At 42.4% G+C, this 23,127-nt stretch overlaps 1 protein-coding gene across 1 annotated transcript in view; it reads right to left on the bottom strand.

Annotated features, from left to right (window-relative positions):
* Nucleotides 1-1,358: 1,358 nt before the first annotated feature.
* Nucleotides 1,359-23,127, bottom strand: part of LMBR1 (limb development membrane protein 1) — a 76,614-nt gene continuing 54,845 nt past the window's right edge. Inside the window, exons 9-17 of the mRNA XM_056857648.1 lie at nt 22,834-22,906; nt 15,688-15,768; nt 12,075-12,151; nt 11,739-11,816; nt 9,373-9,446; nt 8,979-9,069; nt 5,782-5,848; nt 2,427-2,588; nt 1,359-1,611 (exon numbers count right to left, since the gene is read on the bottom strand). Of these exons, the coding sequence (XP_056713626.1) occupies nt 1,526-1,611; nt 2,427-2,588; nt 5,782-5,848; nt 8,979-9,069; nt 9,373-9,446; nt 11,739-11,816; nt 12,075-12,151; nt 15,688-15,768; nt 22,834-22,906 (789 nt within the window). The 3' untranslated portion in view covers nt 1,359-1,525. The remainder of the gene's footprint in view (nt 1,612-2,426; nt 2,589-5,781; nt 5,849-8,978; nt 9,070-9,372; nt 9,447-11,738; nt 11,817-12,074; nt 12,152-15,687; nt 15,769-22,833; nt 22,907-23,127) is intronic.

The following is a 23,127-nucleotide window of genomic DNA, read 5'->3' as shown; positions in this document are numbered from 1 at the left end:
AGCCTGCCAAATTTTTAATGCAAAGTTCGCATTAAAGTGCGTGCGAAATTTAAGACATTTCTGATGTCCAAGAATTCCACAATGAAGTTGGGTATTGAGGAAACGCTTGTTAACACTAATAAAACGAGCAACTTTTACATCTTTTTTTTAAGAGCTATACAATCTGTTGGGTCATCTGAATATTGGACAGCACACCAAGACCCAGTGTGAATTAGTGGCCCTAGATTTGCTGAGACTGACATAATACCGATATTTTCAAGTGAGGTGAAGCATTTAATGTTGTGAGTTTCCATTCATCTTCTAAGTGGCACAATGCCCTCATCTATGCCGCTAGTGGCACTTCATCATCCAATAGTGAAGGTCTTTCAGCAAAGATACATGCTGAATAGATACACCGGCCTGTACAATCTACTCACCTCCACTCACAGTATGTCAGCCAACATGCTTGGTTTTAACTTGCTTCAGGTGCCCACGCAAATGTGTAAACTAACATGTCACAGCATCAAAAGTGTACAGTCTGTTAATGTGACCTTTAACTAAGCCCCTGAACAGAAATCAAAACTTTCACACTATACACAAAAAGGAGCATGTGATCTGCTTGACAGATTACTTCGGGTTTAAAAAACAACAACAGACAGGTGTCAAGCACTTAACAGGCCTGAATGAAAATGTGGTTTGCTTCACTGAGCTGGAATGCACTGCACGCTTACTAGACCTTAACCTGCGTGTGAGGAGAGTGAGTTTACTACTGGTAAATCTGCCAATACAAAACGTGTTATGTAGTTGCCATCTCCTTGTCTATGCAGGGAGGCAACACATCGCATAGAAGGCAACCAACAGTATCTGTGTATTATTCAGCGGAGTGCGTGACTGCCATGTTGCTAACAGGTCCCTTATCCACAGTGATTGCAGATCGACCAAATTATCCTCTGTTCTCTAGGCTCAGATTTAGCATTGTGGTATGAGAGTTGACTTATAGAGTGGCTCACTAGCTGGGAAAGAAGTCCTGTTTAGGGATAACTGCAGGGCATTTACAAACTAAGAGCTGCTGGTATCTTCAGCACAACCGTGCAAACTGATCAGGTTCGTGCGTCGATCCTGGACCTTTCTGCCCACAGGTTTCCGCGATTAATGGCAAGACAGCAGCTTTGATGGAAGTCTTGCCGCTGGCAAATGACAAGGTTCACCTTAGATCTCACTTCCAACAGACCTGGCCTTGCTCTTCGGCAATGTATTTACGCACAGAAGATTCTTTGCCTGGTCTGCTAACAAGACAACACGGAGATCTGTCCAAAGAGGAATGCCGTTTTCTTCAGTTTCCACATCTCTCTGCACCAGCTGACTCAGTAATTAAGGTAGACCCATCCCAGCGAGAAACAAGCGCAGTCTGATGCATCCAGCTCTCTCGATTCATTTTTATCAACTTAGACCCAACATACAAACAAAAGCAATAAAAAAAAAACCAAGTGTGATGAAGCGACAGGAATGTCATGAAGTCAAAGGGCTCAGCTCCCCTAACTGCTTTTCACAGTGTTTTCTGGTGCCCGTTTGAAGAGGTCTTTGCTGCCTCGGACTCTCTTGCATCATGTGAGAGGTGAAGTTTGTCTAAACCTGAAAAATATCACAGGACAGGAAAGTCAATGCAAATTTCTCTTCCATTTCCAATGAGCAGAAGTTACAAAATACAGTAGACATTGTTAACCATAAACCACTGAGGATTTGTGCCTGTGAGAACTTTATTTTTAAAAGCACTACTTTTTCCTAAAGACCAAATTTGTGTGCCGAAAAGCAGCAACGCAATACCTAACTCCCCTTCTGATGTCTCATGGGACTTACCCACAATGTGACATTGTGGTGTTGTGCTTCCTTCCTCCTCTCCTCTCCAATGATGTGGTCACAATATTTTGCTGTCATCTGTACTCGTCGGTATGGGGAGGGGCGCTATGTGCATTTTCCCTAACATGGAGCCCTGGTGCAATCACTGAGCATTCGACTTGTGCTAGCACGTGCTTTTCCAAATGTAAAGATGCTACATTTCTGCAAGCTCTGAATTCCTTTCCCTGAACTTCCCAGCATCTGCTTTTTTGCCCATGATCCAAAGCAATCCACTGCAAATGGGCATAACTGATAATCTTATGAAGTTACAAAACTTAGGCCCAAATCTTATGCACATGAATTCTCTAATAGGAAAAAAAGGCCGTTACAAGGGCGGGATATAAGATAATAAATAAATAAACTACTATGTTGTAGCATACCAGGTAGGCAGAAGTGGTTGCTCTTGTTTAAATTTATACCTTTCCGCACAAAAAGACCCTCACCGGTTATTCTCCCTAGTATCATTTCAACAGTCCTTCTATTTTGAGTGGGAGTTTGAAGCTAAAGCATGTACAATATGACTATTTCAGAAGGAAAAGAACATGCATTACCTAGTGCTTTCAAGAGCTCTTCTCTAACAGCAGAGGTGAACTTTCTGACGAGACACAAGGTTGTCATAATGGCAAAAAGCAGATTGTAGGATAACACAATGTAGAAGTTTCCTAACCAGTTAAACCTTCCAAAGTCTCCAAGGAGATCGAATCTGGTAATGCCTGTGGGGGAAGGGAAGAAATGTAACTCATTCAGAAGGTGTCCGCACTAATATGAAAACCATCTCCTTTAAGTACTTTGTGTGTGACATTTTACACACATTATAATCACCCTTCCATAATGCAATCCACTATTTTGGAAGCTGAATGGATAAGCAGGTTACCAAAAAAATGTCATATAGCTCTTAAGAAAACTGGAGGACTGACTGGTTAAAGATTATAGAATCATAGAGTTGGAAGGGGCCATACAGGGCATCTAGTCCAACCCTCTGCTCAATGCAGGATCAGCCTAGAGCATCCCTGACAAGTGCTTGTCCAGCCTCTGCTTAAAGACTGCCAGTGAGGGGGAGCTCACCACCTCCCTGGGTAGCTGATTACACTGTCAAACAACTCTTACTGTAAACATTTTTTCCCTAAAATCCAGCCGGTACCTTTTTCATAATATCCAGCTGGTTCTACCTGTAAGCTCAGTATTTTGAAGCTGTACTGCATGCACACAAGAAAAGAGCAATTTGCTACAGCACCGGGTTCCTGATCTTTCTTTATTTTGTGCGGATCAGTGACGCAATGCTCCGTGCTAAGTCAGAGCAAAAAGCAGGCTCAGGAAACCTGTGCTGCGCATCTGCCTGAGAGTCCAACGAAGCCATTTCCAAAAGCAGCACGACGTCAGCCGCCTAAGCATTTGACACGGTGCTGCAACGCCGGTGCGTCATCGTGCATTCAAAGAAACTGAGGCAAGTTTTAAAACAGATGAATCGGCTCGATCTTTTCCTCATCACAGCAGCAGCTCTGCTCCTTTTACTGTCTGCAAGCCTGTGAAAAACGCCGTGAAAAGCTCCCATGAATCTGTTTAACTTCTTTCTTTCTTTCTTTTCATCCATCCAGTGCCACTGGGCATATCATGTAATGTGGGGGCATGTTGACATTTTGCAAAGCGCCACATGACTCACTGTACCCGAACACACTCTATTAATCCTGTTTAGACAGCTGTGTCTGCGCATTTGTTAGCAATGTTTTAACCGTTCATCTTTTCTGTTTTTGTCCTCCCTTTATCTCTATAGCAAACGATTTAGGAATTTCGTTTGAGGGCCTTGGAGGGGGGGAACTATTGAGTCTGTCCATTAATTTGGGTGGGGTTTTTTTGTTTTGTTTTTTTGCACAATGATGACTGCGCACATCATGGACACTTTCTAAAAATTATTCTCCCTTTCTTTCATCATGGATCCTGTCTAGGTTTCTCACAACAGCTTAGCACCAGTGTGTTAAGAAACAGAGTTCACAATGTTAGAATGTTACGTCTAGCAAAAGGGACGTCTACATTTTCTTTATGTTTGCATTAAAATGTATACCACAAAGTTAACAGCCCAATCCTATGCAGTTACTGTAATTTAGGCCCACTGAAATCAATGAGCTTAGACTGGAGTAATTAATTGGCCACAGGACTGCAACACAATTGTGCTAAAATAAAGAGACTTCACAAATTACTTTTGTGAAGAGGTCAGCTGTTTACACAAACAGTTCTTTCATTTGCATTTATTTTCTGGTCTTTACTAACTAGTCCCAGCAAGTGTATCCACAGTATGAGTCATTAGACACAAGGCAGCTTTATATTTACACATCAAATATATTAATTTTGATGTATGGTCACAGCTGTTTTTTTTTTTTTTTCAATATTACCAACCAGTTCCAATATTACAATTCTCAAGCAGAGCACTCCAAAGAATGGTGATGTCTCAACTCCAGGTGTTTTCGGATAAAACCAATTAATCTGATCCCTTTCGATTTGGGTTCTGGTCCACATAACTGACCAAAACCAACTTGGTCACGCTGCATCATGGCCTTTTCTGGTCAACTGACAAGTTCTCAGTAGCTTTCAGCATCAACCATAATATCCTGGGCCACCTGGCCAGCCCGGGTTTAAAGAACTCTTTTACAGCAATTGTATTCTTTCCTACTGGGCAAATCACAAGTAGCTATGGAAAGTTCTGTCCCCTGGCCTTTGGGATACCACAGGGGTCTCTCGTCTTCAATGTTGTCTAACCTCTACCAGAGATCTTCAGAGAGGTCATCTGAAGATATGGCATGAGGTGCCATCACTGCACTTGATGATTCCCCCACCCTTCCATCTAACCATAAGGACATGGTAATGGTGGTAATCCTGAACTACTGTCTAGAATCAGTGCAAGGGTGGACAAATAAACTTAAGCCAACCAAGATGGAACCAGTGGGAGGAAAGCTAACCTGAGAATATGCAACCTGTTCTGAATGGTGTTGTGGTCCCTCTGAAGGTTCACGCTGGCAGCATTTCTGGATTCATCACTTGGACAAGTAGATGATAGACAGCCAGGAGTGTCTTACACCAGCTCATGCTTGTCCACTAGCCAGACTCACTCTGAAGAAAACAGACCTGGTTGTGGTTTCACACGCCTTGGTAACACCACCCTGACTGGGCCACTGTAGGATGCTCAGTGCTAGCCTATACTTGAAGACAGATGGGAAACTTCAACTGGAGGACAACAAAGTGGCCAGGAAGTTAATAGGAGGTTACGAGAGCCAGCGTGGTGTAGTGGTTAAGAGCGGTGGTTTGGAGCGGTGGACTCACACTCTCTCAGCCCCACCTACCTCACAGGGTGTCTGTTGTGGGGTGGGGGAGGGAAGGTGATTGTAAGCCGATTTGATTCTTCCTTAAGTGGTAGAGAAAGTCGGCATATAAAAACTAACTCTTCTTCTTCTAGAAAGAAAACACTGCACCGTTGCTTTACCAGCTACACTGACTCACAAGCGGTTTCTGTGCTCAATTAAAAGTGATGGTTTCGCCCAGGAAAGCCTTAAACAATTTGAGCTGAGAAGTCCATTTCCAGTTGTACACACCTGTCCAGGTTTGAGACTGGAGAAGACTGGGGATAGGCAAAAGCAAGCCCTGCTAATCTGCTGGATTTTCCCAGGCTCATCCCCACACCCAGTACAACAGTTCCGCCAGGACAGAGAGCAGCCAGTATTTTTAGGGACCACAGCAGAGTTACACAGAGTACAGTAGTGACGTGGGAAGAATGGCCAGGACCGGCACTGGCTTAAGCTCCAATACATTTCTGTACACAGAGGTACTCAGCTGTCTGAGGTACTCACATCATATAGTTCCCCATCCTCTAGCAGTGACAAACATTTCATTTAAAAACAAAATGAAACAAAAACTCACCCAGGGTTCTTGACATAACTGGCAATGCCGAACTGAGGACTAGGATGGAAACACAGTTTCCAATTATCTGTTTGGACAAAAAAAAGGCTGTCATCAATATGCTATCTCAATTAAAAGGCTGTCATCAATATGCTATCTCAATTAAAAGCAACATCACTTAGCTTTTAAAAGCAATCTTTAAGCTTGGTAAGTGGAGCAGTTTTGCTGACCTGATTGCATTTCATAGCCTGCCACATGGTCACATGAAGCTGCCATATACTGAATCAGACCCTTGGTCCATCAAAGTCAGTATTGTCTACTCAGACCGGCAGCGGCTCTCCAGGGTTTCAAGCAGAGGTCTTTCACATAACCTACTTGCATAGTCTCTTTAACTGGAGATGCTGGGGATTGAATCTGGGACCTTCTGCTTGTCAAACAGATGCTTTACCACTGAGCTAGGGCCCCTCCCAAATTTGCCCATTCCAAAGGCACAAGGCCTCTTACTTCCACTGGCAGCATGTTAAGCCTAGCACTCTCAAAAGCCAGCTGCCTCTAAAAGTTCTCAATAAGCCACGGGGACTTCTAGCTGGAATATTCTATACTTTATACTCTTTCTCACTCTCACATACCCCCAAATTGCTCTGAATCAGTTTCACAGACGCTTTTATGAACAACTGCTGTATAAGCCTAGCAACTGGGTCATACTTTGTATAGGATTTGTCCCCTACCGGCTGGGTTAAAGCTCACAACTGTGTTTCATCTGGAATGACAACAGTACAATGTCCCAACAACTGGAAGGCCTTTGGTCTCTACAAGGCAACGAACAGCAGGTCAGCCGTGCCATCAGGTTTGATCCCACAGTAACACTCCATTATAAAAGAAGGATGCCAAAAAGCAGCAATGAGCATCTTCTTTGGGCATCACTGAAGGGCAGTGGACCCAAACACACTTTATAGTGTTTGGGGGCCAGTCCAGGAACCACCTGCTCACATACTTGACCATACCCTTCCAGGGCTGCTCAGCAAGTTATGTTCCACATGGTCAATGGATGACTTCTGCAAGATTGCCTCTCTAGCATCACCGAGTCATAGACCAGTGGTTCCCAAAGAGGGCAGTACCACTCCCTGGGGGGGGATTACCTAGGGGGGCACTAAGAGCCAAGGGGGCAGCAGGGGGCGCTAGAGGTGGGCCCCTTCAATTGTGTTGTTCACTAATTCACAATAGATCAAGCTGTGGCACCATGATGGCAAATTTGGAGGAAACCATCAAAAAAATGTTCCAGACTTTGAAGAGCTGGTACCACTGGATCAAGTTCATCAGTTTTGTCGAATAAATTTCAACTAAAAAGTTTAAATTTGATTTTGAATAGATGTGCAATTAATTGATACTGTTTTGAAATTTTATTGTTATTGTCTTCTTTAGCAAGTCATGCAAACCCCTATTTTGAATAATGCTTTTTATAGGACAGGGTAGGGGGCGCTGGGGTGGAGTTTGTGGAACCAAGGGGGCGGTGGCCCGAAAAGTTCGGGTACCACTGTCATAGTCAAATAGCTGCCCTTCCCTAACCTTTGCTCTTGCACACCTTCCACTCCCTTCACAAACGCTTGCACAAGAGGCCTACCTCAATACCACTGTAAAGTTTTCCCAGAGCCTGAGCAAGATTCCATTAAAGGGGGGGAAATATTCCGAGGACTTTTCGTCCAAACAAGCGAAGGCATAAATGAGCCACAAAACTTTCCAAGTTGATGTCATTATTTTACAATTTCTGTTTTCCCCGCCTTCCTTCCTCCCAAACATTTCCAAAATGCTGTACATGAAAGGGCTGAGCAAACAATGGGACTACCCAACAGATTTTAATGAAGGATCTTCTATACCACTGTTTACTTTCCCACTTCCACAAATCCCTGACAAGATGAAAGCAAACCCTCTGCCCATCCTTCTTTGAGTAGGGAGAAGAAAGCCTTTTTTTGGGGGGGGGGGGAAGGGGAACTATCTCAAAAATTAGTAAGTTAGCTACTTGGTTCTTTTGATTCCTTCCTTTCCCTAGATTTAACAGCCACTGGCTATGCCATCAACCACTTCACACTTTAAAAAGGAGAAAATAAATTTAGTTTTTCCTTGACACTAGAAAAAGTTGCCACATTTCTCACACAATTGACCGATCTATTTGACAGCAGATAATGCAGTATCTGCTTCTCAGAAAGCGCCTTTAGCTGCTTTATCCAGGGAGTGATATATTTATTTTGTTTTTGATTCCATTTATGGGAAATGTACACTTTTTTAGTGTACATAAGAAAATAAGAAAGCCCCTGCTGGATCAGACCAAGGTCCATCAAGTCCAGCAGGCTGTTCACACAGTGGCCAACCAGGTGCCTCTAGGAAGCCACAAACAAGACAACTGCAGCAGCACCATCCTGCCTGGGTTCCACAGCACCTAATATAATAGGCATGCTCCTCTGATACTAGAGAGAATAGGTATGCAGCATGACTAGTATCCATTTTAACTAATAGCCATGAATACCCCTTTCCCCCATGAATATGTCCACTCCCTTCTTAAAGCCCTCCAAGTTGGCAGCCATCACAACATCCTGGGGCAGGGAGTTCCACAATTTAACTATGCGCTGTGTGAAAAAAAAATTCCTTTTATCTGTTTTGAATCTGTCACCCTCCAGCTTCAACAGATGACCTCGCGTTCTAGTATTATGGGAGAGCGAGAAAAACATCTCAGCACTTGTTCTAAAGTTGGTCTAAAGTTCTGGAAAATCACAGCAGCCCTGCAGTAAAGAAGATTTCCAAGAAGAACTATTCCTTTGTTAGTTACTCAAATTGAATGAATTTGCCTGCCATCACTGGAAGTAACAAAATCCTTCACATTTCAAACAAGCCCCTAAAACCATGGTTAGCACAATCAAAGTTACTCATTAGCGACAGTTTCCTGGGGGTGGTGGGGAAGAACTCCCTCACTGGCTAGCTACAAGCTTTGCCATTCTAGGCTTTTTACAAGTCAATGAATGGAAAGCCACCCAAAACCAACCAGGCCTTCCTTCTCCCCACTTCAGCAGTCTGAAAATCTTCCCTTTTGTTTACCCAGCTCACAAAACCCGAATTGCCACAAATGAGCTATTTAAAGCGACTGCAAGAAAGTCGGTTTGTCTCGGGTGGCAAAATGGTAGAAGGAAGAAGGAGATGTGACCACCTCAGACTTTGCTGCACCTCACCTTCGTCATGGTTGTGTCATCCTTTCTGGGAGTGAAATCTCCAAAAAAACGCAGACTGTAGAAGCCGACGACAGAGGAGACCATAAGATAGCTGTGAGAATCAAGGAAAACAAAGTACCTCCAAAGAATGCAAGCTGCTGTTTGTCAGAATTCTGAAGCACCCACATTGGGAGGGGGAAACCACTGCCCCCACTTTCAAGTGCCTGGGAACAGCTAGTAGTAGAAAATTAGACAGAACCTTTATTTACTTTATTTAGAGTATTTATTAGCTGCCTTTCTTCCTTATGGAGCTCAAAGAAGTTTACAATATTAATAAAATACATAAAATAGATTACATACAGCACATAAAACCAAAATTTAAAATCACAACTTCCGACTGCTTTAAAAAGGATACAAAATCAATATTATCTCCAGAGCTGCTCCCACAAAACCAAATGTGGACAGAGAGGCATTTCCTATGCCAGACCCCTGCAAGAAATGTTTTGAACAGGCTTTGTATCTTCACTTCATTTAATAGTGCACTGCACAGAGAACAGTAATTTCTTCCATGTACCAAAACGTTAAGCGGTGTATAGAAGTCCTACAAATGATTTGTTCTGATGAAGTTTTTCCTCTGATGATTTTTATGTTTAGCAGATTGAACATTATTAAGGTTACAAATAAAGTTGGACATTCCATAGGAAAGCAGAATATTCTTCTTATTTTGACCCATCTGATTTATATTTAAAATGTTACGGCAATATATTAGCACAGCCCCGTGGCGCAGAGTGGTAAGCTGCAGTACTGCAGTCCAAGCTCTGCTCACGACCTGAGTTCGATCCCAGCGGAAGTTGGTTTCAGGTAGCCGGCTCAAGGCTGACTCAGCCTTCCATCCTTCCGAGGTCAATAAAATGAGTACCCAGCTTGCTGGGGGTAAAGGGAAGATGACTGGGGAAGGCACTGGCAAACCACCCTGTAAACAAAGTCTGCCTAGTAAACATCGGGATGTGACGTCACCCCATGGGTCAGGAATGACCGGGTGCTTGCAAAGGGGACCTTTACCTTTTTAATATATTAGCATCCACCAATAAGCACAAATGACTTTGGCTACTGCCACAATAATTTGGAATACGCACTCTCCTTTCTAACAGCCCAAGTCTAACAAAGAGTTCAACAATATTACACAGCCAGAATAATCTTGAATAATCTTGATGTTCATGCAGTAACTGTTACAGACACATCTAGCAAAGATCCAGCTGGGCCTGCTGCTGACTGCTGTACGTGTGGAGTTGGGTGCACCGCAACATTTCCACAGGCACACGGACTTCTGTCCATGAAGCGTGACTTTAGCAGCGCTTCTCTCTGTCAGTGGCCCAAAATGCCCTCCGGAATCCTGCTCTCCCATCCCCTAGAGCAGGATTTCAGGGGCCATTTCAAGCTGCCATAGGAAAGGGGTGCCAAGAATGTCCTTGCACCCATGGAAAAACAGAATTGAATCCACCCTGGTTTCTTCCATTATGGTCCCTGAATGTTTCCTGTGACTTTAGTCAGGAAAGTTCTGTGTTCCAAAGGCTTGGAGCTGCGCCCACCCCAACATCTTACACCAAGACAAGCGTTTATATGTGATGCGTCCCTGGTTATAGAATCAAGAGGCACATTCTGCAAGCCAACAATTCATTAGGCAGACACACCTTTTTCGCACTAGAGGCCGCCCAATCTTGGCTCTGGATGAGTGCATGATGACAAAAAAGCATACAAATGATGAAAAATAATGTGCACGCGCCTGACACATTGGGATACATCACATAAATTGAAAACAGGTGTGCAAAAAAGGGTTGCAGCTCCACTGCTACCAAGATCACGCAGAACTCAATTTTAACAATCTGGATAAGATCGAGGGGCTGTTGGTCAATGGAAAAGCTGGTCGAGGACCAAGTCAGCTGCTTCTGGAGGGGCCTGCAGCCTTCCTGATGAAGAAGCAGGCTAATCATGTGCAGATGCTGTTTGGGTCCCAGCCCAACGTGTGGAGTCTCTCCTTTGTGGCCTTTGGCCACCTTCAGCTACGGTCATTCAAAATGCACATTCCAGCAGTGGTGGCCCATGGTCTGATTACATCCAGGTTACGTTACTGTAATGAACTTTTTACATGGGGCTGCCTTTGAAAACTTGTACGGACAATTCCGTTCGTCTGAATGGTGACGCCCAGGCTATCACTGAGGACTGTTTTCAACGCCTGCACTGGTTGTTTCCAGGCACAATTCAAAGTGTAAATTCTTGCCTTTAAGGCTCTAAATGGCTCGGGAGCAGGGTATTTGAAGGACCACATCCTTCCACGCTGTTCAGCTCAGTTAAGATCTGTTTCCCAACTCCTGCTCTCTGTGGCCCACCTGCAGAAGTGAGAAGGGTAGCAACCAGAGACATGTCCTTTCCAGTGCTGGTGCCTCATATCTGGCACACCATCCACCCCTCAAGACTCTCTTGGAATCTACTTCTTTAGGCCAAAATGTTTCTTTTTATCCAGAATTTTAACTGAGAGTATTAATCATTTTAGCTGTTTGGTTGTCTGCTTCTAACCCAAGAATTCTAATGAATATCATTTTAAGGAGATGAAATTTGTTTTACAAGGTTTTATGTCCTGGCTTATTTTTATGGGGTGGTTTTCTGATTTTATTTTACTGCTTCACTTCGTGAGCTTCACCGAGGTCTATGGAAAGGCAGCACATACATTTTCTAAAAACACCCATCTTTCACACTGGTAAACATTACAAAAGAATATTTTACCCTTGATCCCTTTGGCATTGCAGTTTCATCCACCAGCAGACGAACAATATTGCAAGCAACTAAGAGGACTGAGATGGCCTGCGGAAAAAAAGAAGAAATATCCTTACGTCAATGAACATTTCAATATATTTGCTGTATTTCACGTTGGCGAGCATTTTGTGGATTAACAGCTAAATTCTCTACCGGGGCAACAAAAGCCACAGCTAACAGTATAGGAAGAGAAAGAAAGAGAAGAATTCCTTGTATTTCTGCTGTTCGGCTCTCACACATACATGAAAGATCACTAACCTCAAAGGGACAGATGGGTTTTAAGCATGGAAGGAAATTGAAACTTACCGTTTCAATTAGCAGTAGTATCATTACAGCTGGATACACAAGATTCCTCTCCCACGCAGAAGCCTTTTTCCGCCGCTCTTTCGGGAGAAAAACAGGTACAGTTACAACCTTAAGGTCCCCCGAGATGAACACAGTCTTTCTATTCTGAAAACTAGAAACTCTCTAATAATCTCATTCGCAGTGTGCTGAAAGTAAACAAAAAATGGTATAAGCCACTGTGGAAAACCCAGGTTTTGAACATGTGGGTACGCTGGGAATTCTGGGAATTCAGGTAATGGGCACAATAAGATGGCTCCCATGGGGGCCAACCACAAAATGTTGGGAGATTTTAGGTCAAGCATCCTCCTATAATGGAGGCCGCTGTTTCCAAATGGGTGCCCCAGACAGACACAGAGGTGATGCTTCCTGGGGTCTTCAGATGCAGCCCCTACTCCAATAAAGTAGAGGAAACCCAGACTGGTTCTTAGCAGGAAGAAGCAAAGGGACATAAGGAAATGCCCCACATGCATCACACTGGAGGGGGTCACTGCCCTAGGTCAACTTTCTGATCTACAAGCAGCTTCTGGAAAGGCTTACAGATCACTAATCCTGGCCTAGAAAGATCAAGAGTATGGATTGCTCTCTCATACATGTGTAGACCCCTAAATTGCCCCTAAGCATCGCCAGACGCAGCTTAAGGATGGATAACTCCGTAGCCTTTGGACTCACGTCTCTGACGCATTCTTCCCAACATGCTAGCTTTGTACACGAAGGAAATATTTTATGCAGGGGAACAATTCAAATGCTCTGTCCACCACCTGCAAACTGAAAGGGGGCAGCTCCCAGGAACATCACCGAAGCCATCTCTTTGCCTTAGGTCCTGACCCCACTTTTACATCTGGCGCTGTACTTGTGTTGCAACAGCCCCAGTGCCAAAAATCTATACCTCTCCCTATATAATATTCGCCCATCGGTATGCATCGGTATCTGCACCTCGAAACTGAGAACAAACCTTCTGAGTGTTCCTATCTCTTGAGACGGGAGCTGCACCGCTTCTTAAACAGATAAACCCACAATCTGTCCTCAATCTGTCCTTCAGAGACAGATTCCACTAACTGCACTTCTGAAGATTCTAACACAAGCTATGGAGGCGGGAAGACTGCGCTTCCCAGTCCTTGTGGAATATCAGCCCTTATGCCCTGTTGGGGTACTTGTTCTGAAAGCATTACTTATCTCTGTGAATAGCAGCAACTCAGAATATACCTTATTAGCAACAGAAACACTTTTAATTTCTGAAAAGGTCCAAAACATTTTGGGGGGCTTTGAGGTCAATGGCTGATAGTATCGATGAACTACACTCAACTTGTATAAGGGAACTAGTAAATCAATACGCCTCTCTGAAGAAAAAAGCAGGAAATAAACCATGTAATGCTGGCAATCGAAATGTAGACATTGAATTATCGATATGTGACAATAAAGTGTCAGTCCATGCTTTTCCTATAAGCAGGAATTGTCCCTCCTGGAAGTCCATCTGGTGTGTTAAAAATTGAATTTTTTATTACAGATACCACAAATCTGGATTGATTTGATCTCCACTGACCCTCTTCCTTGCTCCGTTCTACAACAAAGAAGAGTTCTAGCATTTAAAACCTCTGAAATTCAAAGAATGATTTTTAATAAGTATAAGATGTTATTAAAATACAGAATACATAATAGAGTTTTTAAAAACCATATAATCCACCCTCTTGGTGCAACAGTCTCATGCAATGGGGAGAACCAGGTATCTACTAATGAGAATCCTGAAAAAAAATTGTGCCCAGCCGAATACAAATCTAACCGATATAGAAACTAATCTCCCTGATTCCTTAATTAAGACCTTAACCAATGAGAAAGTTTTTTTTTTTTTTAAGTGCCATCAAGTCGCAGCCGACTTATGGCGAACCCTTTTGGGGTTTTCATGGCAAGAGACTAACAGAGGTGGTTTGCCAGTGCCTTCCTCTGCACAGCAACCCTGGTATTCCTTGGTGGTCCCCCATCCAAATACTAACCAGAGATGACCCTGCTTAGCTTCTGAGATCTGACGAGATCAGGCTTGCCTGGGCCATCCAGGTCAGGGCGAGAAAGTATTACTGAAGTATTAATATTCATTATTTTGTCAAGGTTCTCAGGTTTCTTTTTCTCTTTTTCTTATTAGGTTCTTGTGAATGTGAAAGTGATTATTCTTTATGTTTTGGGGATTTGTTGGTTTTCTGTGTTAGATTTATTAGATTGTATGGCAACCTTTGTAAATTCCGTGCCACTGTCTTATTCCTGGCTGTCGAAGTCAAGGGTACTTCCTGAGTTGAGTTACAGCCTGCAAGGGCTGAGAACATGCATTTTGGTAGTTTTAGGGGCATCATCTGCTCTAAGAGCGTCTTCTCCCACAATACAATTTTTAGACAAAAATATCCATTGTATCTGGTTTGTTTGGTGAAACTAAAACAGTGTTGGCAGCTATCCGCCTCATGTTCCTCCCCTAAGCGCAGCAGACACAGGCAAAGAGTATGCCCACCTGCTGAAGGCAGATCTCCCCCACAGGCAGAAGAGCATTTAAAAGATTCCTGCTGTGCTGCAGCCATGCTGCTTCATCGTTGAAGTCCGGCTCCTTCACTTCGCAGTACGTTTGTGAAAACTTTAATTGTAAATTAGCTTGAGACTGCCAACGATTATTCCTGAAGCTGACAGGTCCAGCTCAGTTCATTCAGAGCATGTGCAGCTGGTGCTTGCCACTGAGAGAGAGGGCTGCTCATGCTGAACACTTCTAACTCTGAAAGTTTCCAAAGACAGCCTTCGGAGGCATGAGATCCCGCTGGTCTGATATGCAGACACCATGAAGAACAGGAAGGAACAATTCCAGGGAAGTAGCAGAGCTAGTGAGCTGCAGTTCTGGCCGTCTTTCAGATGCTGCTGGGTGTGTGTTAAGTGGCGTCAAGTCGCTTCTGACTCAGGGCGACCCTATGAATCAATGTCCTCCAAAACGTCCTATCCTTAATAGCCTTGCTCAGGTCATGCAAACTGAGGGCCATGGCTTCCTTTATAGAGTCAATCCATCTTTTGTTGGGCCTTCCTCTTTCCCTGCTGCCTTCAACTTTTCCAAGCATGATTGTCTTTTCCAGTGACTCTTGTCTTCTTATAATGTGACCAAAGTACAACAGCTTCAGATTAGTCATTTTAGCTTCTAGGGTCAGCTCAGGCTTGATTTGATCTATAACCCATGGATTTGTTTTTTTGGCAGTCCACAGTATCTGTAACACCCTCCTCCAACACCACATTTCAAAGGAATCTACTTTCTTCCTATTAGCTTTCTTCATTGTCCCAGCTTTCACACCCATACATATTAATAGGGAATACTATGGCATGAATTAACTTGATCTCTGTTGCCAGTAACACATCCTTGCACTCAGATGCTGCTAGACTCCGTTTTGAACCTGTGAAGACACTTAGGCAGATCTTTCCACGTATTTTATAAACAAGACCTCCTCTCACTAAGAACATTTAACAACATGTGTGCATACATGTTTCTAGCAATGCCAAGAAAGCTCCTTGACAAACCAGTGCCTGCAGGAGGCCACACAAAAAGGAACGACGTCATTACCCAATTTTATCTTCATGCTCCTCACATTGTTAAGTTCCTGTTCCAGCTGCTTTGTATTAAACTCCATGGGAGAAGATACACCTGGCCAAAAGAAAGATAGAGTCATTTGCTTAAGACCACTAACCATGACACACAGCACTAAAGATTCAGAATGACACCTCAAATTCACCTGCTTGAGCAAGGAGGAATGAATGAGACTAGTTACTGAATAATCAAACATTCAGGGCTCATTTGTATAGCTGACCTTACCGTGAAGCAGTTGCTTTGGGCAACTGAATCTAGGAAGTCTTGCTATTTCTTACTACAGAAGTAAAAATTCTGGATTTTTTTGAAACTACAGAAAATCTTTTTTTACCCAGTTTTTTTGAAGGGGGGGGACATATTTAATATTAATACAGTATATTTAATACTGAAGACATACACCTAATAATTTTTTTAAATTTTTTATCGATTTAAAGTTTGGTATATAGGATGTATTGTCAAATGAGATGAATAGTAACTATTGAAAAATAATAAAAACATATTTTAAAAAAAAGAAATTTGGAGGGGGGTGGATTAAAAATATGCAATACTTGCTAATCCAATTTAAGCTTCTTGTACGACTTTAAACAAAAAAGTTATCATTTATAGCTTCGTTAGCATATAAAATTGTACTATTTATGGAATTTCACAACAGAAATACCTTAGTTTCTGTAAGTAAAACTATCAGTATACTAGAAGTATACTACCAAAATTTGAAAGACAGTACTGCAAACTGCTGCACCCTATGCCACCTTAATATTTGTATCCTAAGTTTTATAATCTGAGAGGTTGGAAAAACAAGAAGTTGAAAATAGAAAGTGAAATCTTTATATTAAGCCCCAAAAAGTGTGTTACGTGGACAGAAATAGTCTCAAGTCATGATAGGACTAGCAGCATATTTGTAAATCAGATTAAATTTTGTAAATACTGAACCCATTAACAGTGTATTATCATACATATAACATATTATGGAAAAATTGCACAAGCAGAACAGTACATAAATTCAGTAAAAGAAAATAATTGCTTATTATTGCATTTATTCTATGGCTATCATATGAACGCAAAAGAGATCTTTTTAGTGGCAAAGTGTCAATCAAATGTCCAGCTTCAAAATATAACCTGATTTTTTAAAGATTAAACCAGCATAATCATCACCTGCACAACAGTTCATGAATCCCCAGGTAGAATATACAGTTTAATACAACAAATTAGTCCTACCCTGTTCTTAAACTTCAGCACCAACGTAGGAATCAATTCATCAAGATCCACCTACTGGTTCAGATTCCTTTTTAGTTTATAAAATAGTCGTCATTCATGCTCACAGACCAATTGGTCATAAGCAAATAGGCAAAGATACAAAATACATAAAGATGTCAATTAAGTTTACTTGCTTACAAAAGGAAACTTCCCAGCTCTATTATGGGAAGATATCATTTGCCCCTATAGTTCCACTTGATGCTGCTCAGGCGCCTTACTAACTGGGGTTGTCTTTTTTTAAGTTTTTTTTGCCATCAAGTCACATCTGACTTGAGGAGACACCTGGTAGGGTTTTCAAGGCAAGAGACATTCAGAGGTGGTTTGCCATTGCCTGCCTCCAGGTCACGACCCTGGTATTCCTTGGAGGTCTCCCATCCATATACTTGCCAGGGTTGACCCTGCTTAGCTTCTGAGATCTGGCGAGATCAGGCTCACCTGGGGCTAGCCTGGTCAGGGCTATATGCACAGCGAAAACTAGAAGGAAGTACTTATTGCTGTCACATTATAACAGAAGTATTTGTGCTTCTTTAATTCATCTTTAAAATTCCCCTAATCTTAATTTAACCTGTTCTCCAGCTATAAAGCAATGGCCTTGAGGCTGATCATGAACACATGAACACACAGAATCATAGATCCAGAGTTGGAAGGGACCACCAGGATCATCTAGGCCAACCGCCTGCACAATGCAGGAAATTCACAACTACCTCCCCCTCACACCCCCAGTGACCCCTACTCCTTGCCCAGAAGATGGCCAAGATGCCCTCCCTCACATGAACTGCCTAAGGTCACAGAATCAGCATTGCTGACAGATGGCCATCTAGCCTCTGCTTAAAAACCTCCAGGGAAGGAGCACTTTCCTGAAGCTGCCTTATACTGAATCAGACCCTTGGTCCATCAAAGTCAGTATTGTCTACTCAGACCAGCAGCAGCTCTCCAGGGTCTCAGGCAGGGGTCTTTCACATCACCTACCTGCCTAGTCCCTTTAACTGGATATGCCGGGGATTGAACCTGGGACCTTCTGCATGCCAAGCAGATGCTCTATCGCTGAGCCACAGCCCCTTCCCAAGGAATGGTCTGCTTGGGTGAGAAACATGACTCCAATGAACAGGGTATCTAAAGCCTCTTACAACTCTGTCTCAGTATGACCGGCTCTTTGTGAAACACTGGCGCAGACAGCACTAGATGCCTTCGTCTTGTGAAAAACTGTAGAATGCATCCCCCTCCACCAATTAATCATCTACTTTTTAGTTCTAATTGCGCTCCAATATCACAAGATAGCAGCCTGAGCAGGTGTTTTGCTTTTATCTTCTTTTTTTCTCAAGAGAAAGGTCATCAGCAGGATGCAGCATGTACTCAGACCCAGAGGGTTCCCAGTTCAGTCCCTGCTGTCTCCTGTGCAAGATCTCAGGGAGCAAGACCTCAGAGCTTAGAGAGAGGGTTAGCCAAATAAACGGTCTAATTCACAAAAATCTAATTCACAAAAACTTTATGTGCCCACAATACAGGGGTTATAAATTTTAACCACCTGCATTGATTTGTATGAGATTTTCACACAAGTGTATGAAAACTGCATCAAATCTTACCATTTATGTTGACAGAGAAATGACAGCCCTTACAACTTCCTCCAAAATGGTAAACAAGGTAACACTGATCCCAATAATTTGCCAAAAACCAATAAAGCATTTTAAATAATCAAACCAGATCCCTGAAACACAGCGCAAACTATTCAAACCCTCTTAACTGTATTTCAAACAAGCACAAAAGTTTAATGTCTGCATTGTCTAGCCAATAAATCAAACTGGTAGACAGAACTTGTTCAGACTGGTCACGAAAAATTAGAAGGGATTCTCCAAGAAAGCCACAAAGCAGCTCATTTAAGGTCAATTTAACAGTATTATTTTGTTTTTCTTCCAGCCCCAACATAATATTTCAGTACCTCAAAGGAAATTGTAGGAGTATCTATTTGCATTCCCTGTAGGTGATTGGCAGTTCAGTACCAATTAGTTCAAAATTACACTGTTACTAGTGCGCAATAAAAACAACACCTTTCATCTTTCTTACATAGGCCAGAATACCTTCAGAGCCAATAACTTTGATCAAATAGGTATTTTTGATCTTGCCCCACCCATCTCCTTGGATTCAGGAAAACCAATAGCTAAAGGCATTTTTTCCCTTTTAATATGAAGAAAGTCCTAGCTTTATTCTTTTGGAGAAGGAATGATGTGGGTATTGAAATACGATATGATAAAACACTTTTTCCATCCCAGTCTCTCTTCAACAATACTGTTAAAACAGATTAACGACTGTTCCTGTGTTTTTTTTCTAGCAACTTCCTGTGCAAATAGAGTTATAACTGACATGCTAAAGACAAAAGTGTTCTCAGTGTTATCTTAAAATGTAGGCATTTAGAAAAGCCCAGGAAAAATATCAGCTCACACTTGTACTTTTTATTTATGTGGCAGCATATTAAATGAGCACTGGAGGAAAATACTGCTGGTTCAAATCCACCAGTAAGAAAAGGTCAAGAATTATTGCTGCCAATCTTTCCCCTTGCTTTTCACAATTAAAGGCAAGTTCCATGATCCTTCATCACAGTATTTAAGGTTCCCCCCCCCCAAAAAAAACAGTGTGGCATAGTGGTTAAGAGCAGCAATCTGGAAAACCAGGTTGGTTTCCCCACTCCTTCACATGAGTGGCAGACTCTAACCTGGTGAACCAGATTCGATTCCCCACTCTTCCACATGAAGCCTGCTGGGTGACCTTGGGCTAGTCACAATTCTCTCAGAACTCTCTCAGCCCCACCTACCTCACAAGGTGTCTGTTGTGGGGAGGGGAAGGGAAGGCGATTGTAAGCCACTTTGAGACTCCTTAAAGGTAGAGAAAAGCAGGGTATAAAAACCAACTTGTCTTCTTCTAACATCCTTTGTACGGATGTTCATAAGCACAACCTGGGCTTATGCATCTCCTAGCAGCTAGTGTATTTGTTCATTCCCAGCTGCATACAAATGCAAGATTTTATAGACTTTTATATTTATAGCCAACGGCAACAACGGGGGGAGGTTTTGGCCTACGAGCTCTGGTCCTAGGCCTTCCACAAGCATCTGGTTGACCACTGCAGGAAAAATGATGATGGACTAGATGAACAATCACTGGTCTGATCCAGCAGGAATACTCTTATGTTCACCTCTATTCCTAAGTATGTTGGTGGGGGAACGGTGTAAAGTGCCATCAGGTCGCCGGTGACTTAATAGCAACCCCGTAGGGTTTTCGACTCCAGAGATGTTCAGAGGTGGTTTGACATTGCCTGCTACTGCACAGCTATCCTGGATTTCCTTGGGGATCTCCCATCCAAATACTAACTAGAGTCGACCCTGCTTAGCTTTTAAAATCTGACGAAATTGGGCTAGCCTGGGCCATCCAGGGGAAAATACCCTTGGTTCAGATATAACACAAAAAAATCAGAAGACAGCCACATAGAGGACAAAAAAACAAAAAAGCAATAGTGCAGTGGGAAGAAAAACGCTCATTTCATATCTTCTTCTGGTTCCCCCAAAGAAGAGTAAATAAACCCAAGAAAAAAATTAATTACCACTGAAAAGCAGTAGAGACTTAAACATATTGGAGCATGCTTAAGATAACTCTGCAGGTGCAATACATGGACGGAAGCATAAATCTTAAAAACAAAATTTATACAGATCGCCCAAACACTTCCGCAAGCTGGAAAATGGTAACAGCTAACCTGTAAAAACGTATAGCCAAAGTAGTTCCCAGAGAAGGAGGAGGAGTTGGTTTTTATATGCCGACTTTCTCTACCACTTAAGGGAGACTCAAACCGGCTTACAATCTCCTTCCCTTCCCCTCCCCACAACAGACACATTGTCAGGTAGGTGAGGCTGAGAGAGCTCTAACAGAGCTGTGACTAGCCCAAGGTCATCCAGCTGGCTTCGTGTGTAGGAGTGGGGAAACAAATCCAGTTCACCAGATTAGCCTCTGCTGCTCATGTGGAGGAGTGGGGAATCAAACCCAGTTCTCCAGATCAAAGTTCACCGCTCCAAACCACCGTTCTTAACCACTACACCACGCTGGTTCTCAGGAAGCATGATGGCCTGACTCAGTTTTTATCTCATACAAGAGAACAATGTGATGCTTTCATTGAACCCATGATGGACCAGAGCCAGTCTCAAAATCCACCCTGCCTCTTTTTTCAATAACATTTTACCACACTATGGCATTTAGTCATAAAAACAGCCCACAAACTCAGATATAAAAACAGCCCAAAAATGTAAAGTCCTTTGGACCACGATTGTGCTGTAGAAAGTGCTGGACCAAAAGGGCAACTTTTTAAAGGTGTATATTTCCTTTTGTGTACTGCAATACGTACTCTAAGTTACCTCAAGGTTCTGCCAATGTACAATTTATGGATTAATAATTTTTAATGATGCTCATAAACTTGAAGAACGAGTGGTTTTCCACAAGGAAAACATCTTGCAGGTAGATTGGGTCCCAACAGGATTAGTTATGAATTAACAGGATGATATGTATTATTATGCACCCATTGATCTTTCAAATTAGTGTGTACCCATTGTTCTTTAGAATAAGATGATCAGTTTCTTATCACACACAGTAATATCGTACAATATATTCCCATTTCTATGTATGCTCTTAAGTTCGACATTTATATGACTGAAGATCAGACTGCACATGAGTCTCCCAAGGTCAGTTTTTTTTCTTACTTTGGAACAAACTCCTTCTGTTACAAGCAGTGGCCTTGGAATAAGCAGATTGTAACACTGGATGTGAGTATCCTCAAGTTACAAAATTCTGTTCTAAAACAGTGGCCTCCCTGTGGAAATCCTCCTGATCCTTAAAAACTGGCTATACGGTAAATTATTCTTTCAGGGAAGTGGATGGTAGCTATCGTGTCTGAAAACAGAATTTTTATCAGCGGGTTTTTTGTATAAACCCATCAAAATGTTTCTTTTCTTGATAATCATAACATCAAAGAAATTAATCTGTCTATCATTTACATGCGATTCAAACTTGATATTGTCATCCTGTATATCAAGTCAGTTGTGGAATGGCAATAACTGTTCCTGACTGCCTTCCCATAGTAAGAAAATGTCATCAATGAAGCATGTGTGCGTTAAGTGCCGTCAAGTCGCTTCCGACACATGGCGACCCTATGAATCAAAGTCCTCCAAAATGTCCTATCTTTGACAGCCTTGCTCAGATCTTGCAAATTGAGGGCTGTGGCTTCCTTTATTGAGTCAACCCATCTCTTGTTGGGTCCTCCTCTTTTCCTGCTGCCCTCAACATTTCCTAGCATGACTGTCTTCTCCAATGACTCTTGTCTTCTCATAATGTGACCAAAATACGATAGCCTCAGTTTAGTCATTTTAGCTTCTAGGGTCAGTTCAGGCTTGATTTGATCTATAACCCAATGATTTGTTTGTCAATGAAGTGCCACCATGTAATAATACATTCCAAAAAAGGATCAGTACAATGTACACAACGTTCTTCAACATGACCCATATGCAGGTTAGCTACCTCTGGTGCCACAGAGGAAACCATGGCTATGCCTTTAACTTGCCAATAAGATGTATCGTTGAATGCAAAATAGGGGGAGGGCTATCTATTGTGTATTTTGCTTAAAGTACTTCCTATAAAAGATAACGCCCACATCTGAGGGATATTAGTATAAAGAATACCTAAGTCCTGGAATACACAAAACAAAGGCGAGTACATTAATATTTTCAATAAAGAAATCGTCAGAGGTTTCCACTTTCAAGGAGGGAAGGAGTGCACAACCCCAATTTTGCTTGTAGAAAACCAGATGCAAGGAGGAGAAGCATCATATAACCTACCTACCATTTAGCCTCCTCAGGATGGCTTCTTCTTCTAAGGTAATAATGTATATCTGTTCATCCAGGTCTTCAAGGATCTACATTCAGAAAAGGAGACACGAGATAATACACTTCCTTGGCAATGATGCAGCAGGTGTGAATCATGCGGTCCACTTTGCACAGAACCTGTTGCAAGAACTGGGATTTGTGCAGGAGAATACGTAATGTGTGTGTTAAATTGCTTCTGAATTATGGAGACTCTGTGAATTAATGACCTCCCAAACATTCGATCAATAACAGACTTGCTCAGATCTTGCAA

Source organism: Euleptes europaea, chromosome 11, assembly GCF_029931775.1.
Source record: "Euleptes europaea isolate rEulEur1 chromosome 11, rEulEur1.hap1, whole genome shotgun sequence".
In the NCBI taxonomy this organism is placed as follows: Eukaryota; Metazoa; Chordata; class Lepidosauria; order Squamata; family Sphaerodactylidae; genus Euleptes; species Euleptes europaea.
The sequence above is the reverse complement of the archived record's forward strand: the minus strand, read 5'-3'. Positions and strand labels throughout refer to the sequence as shown.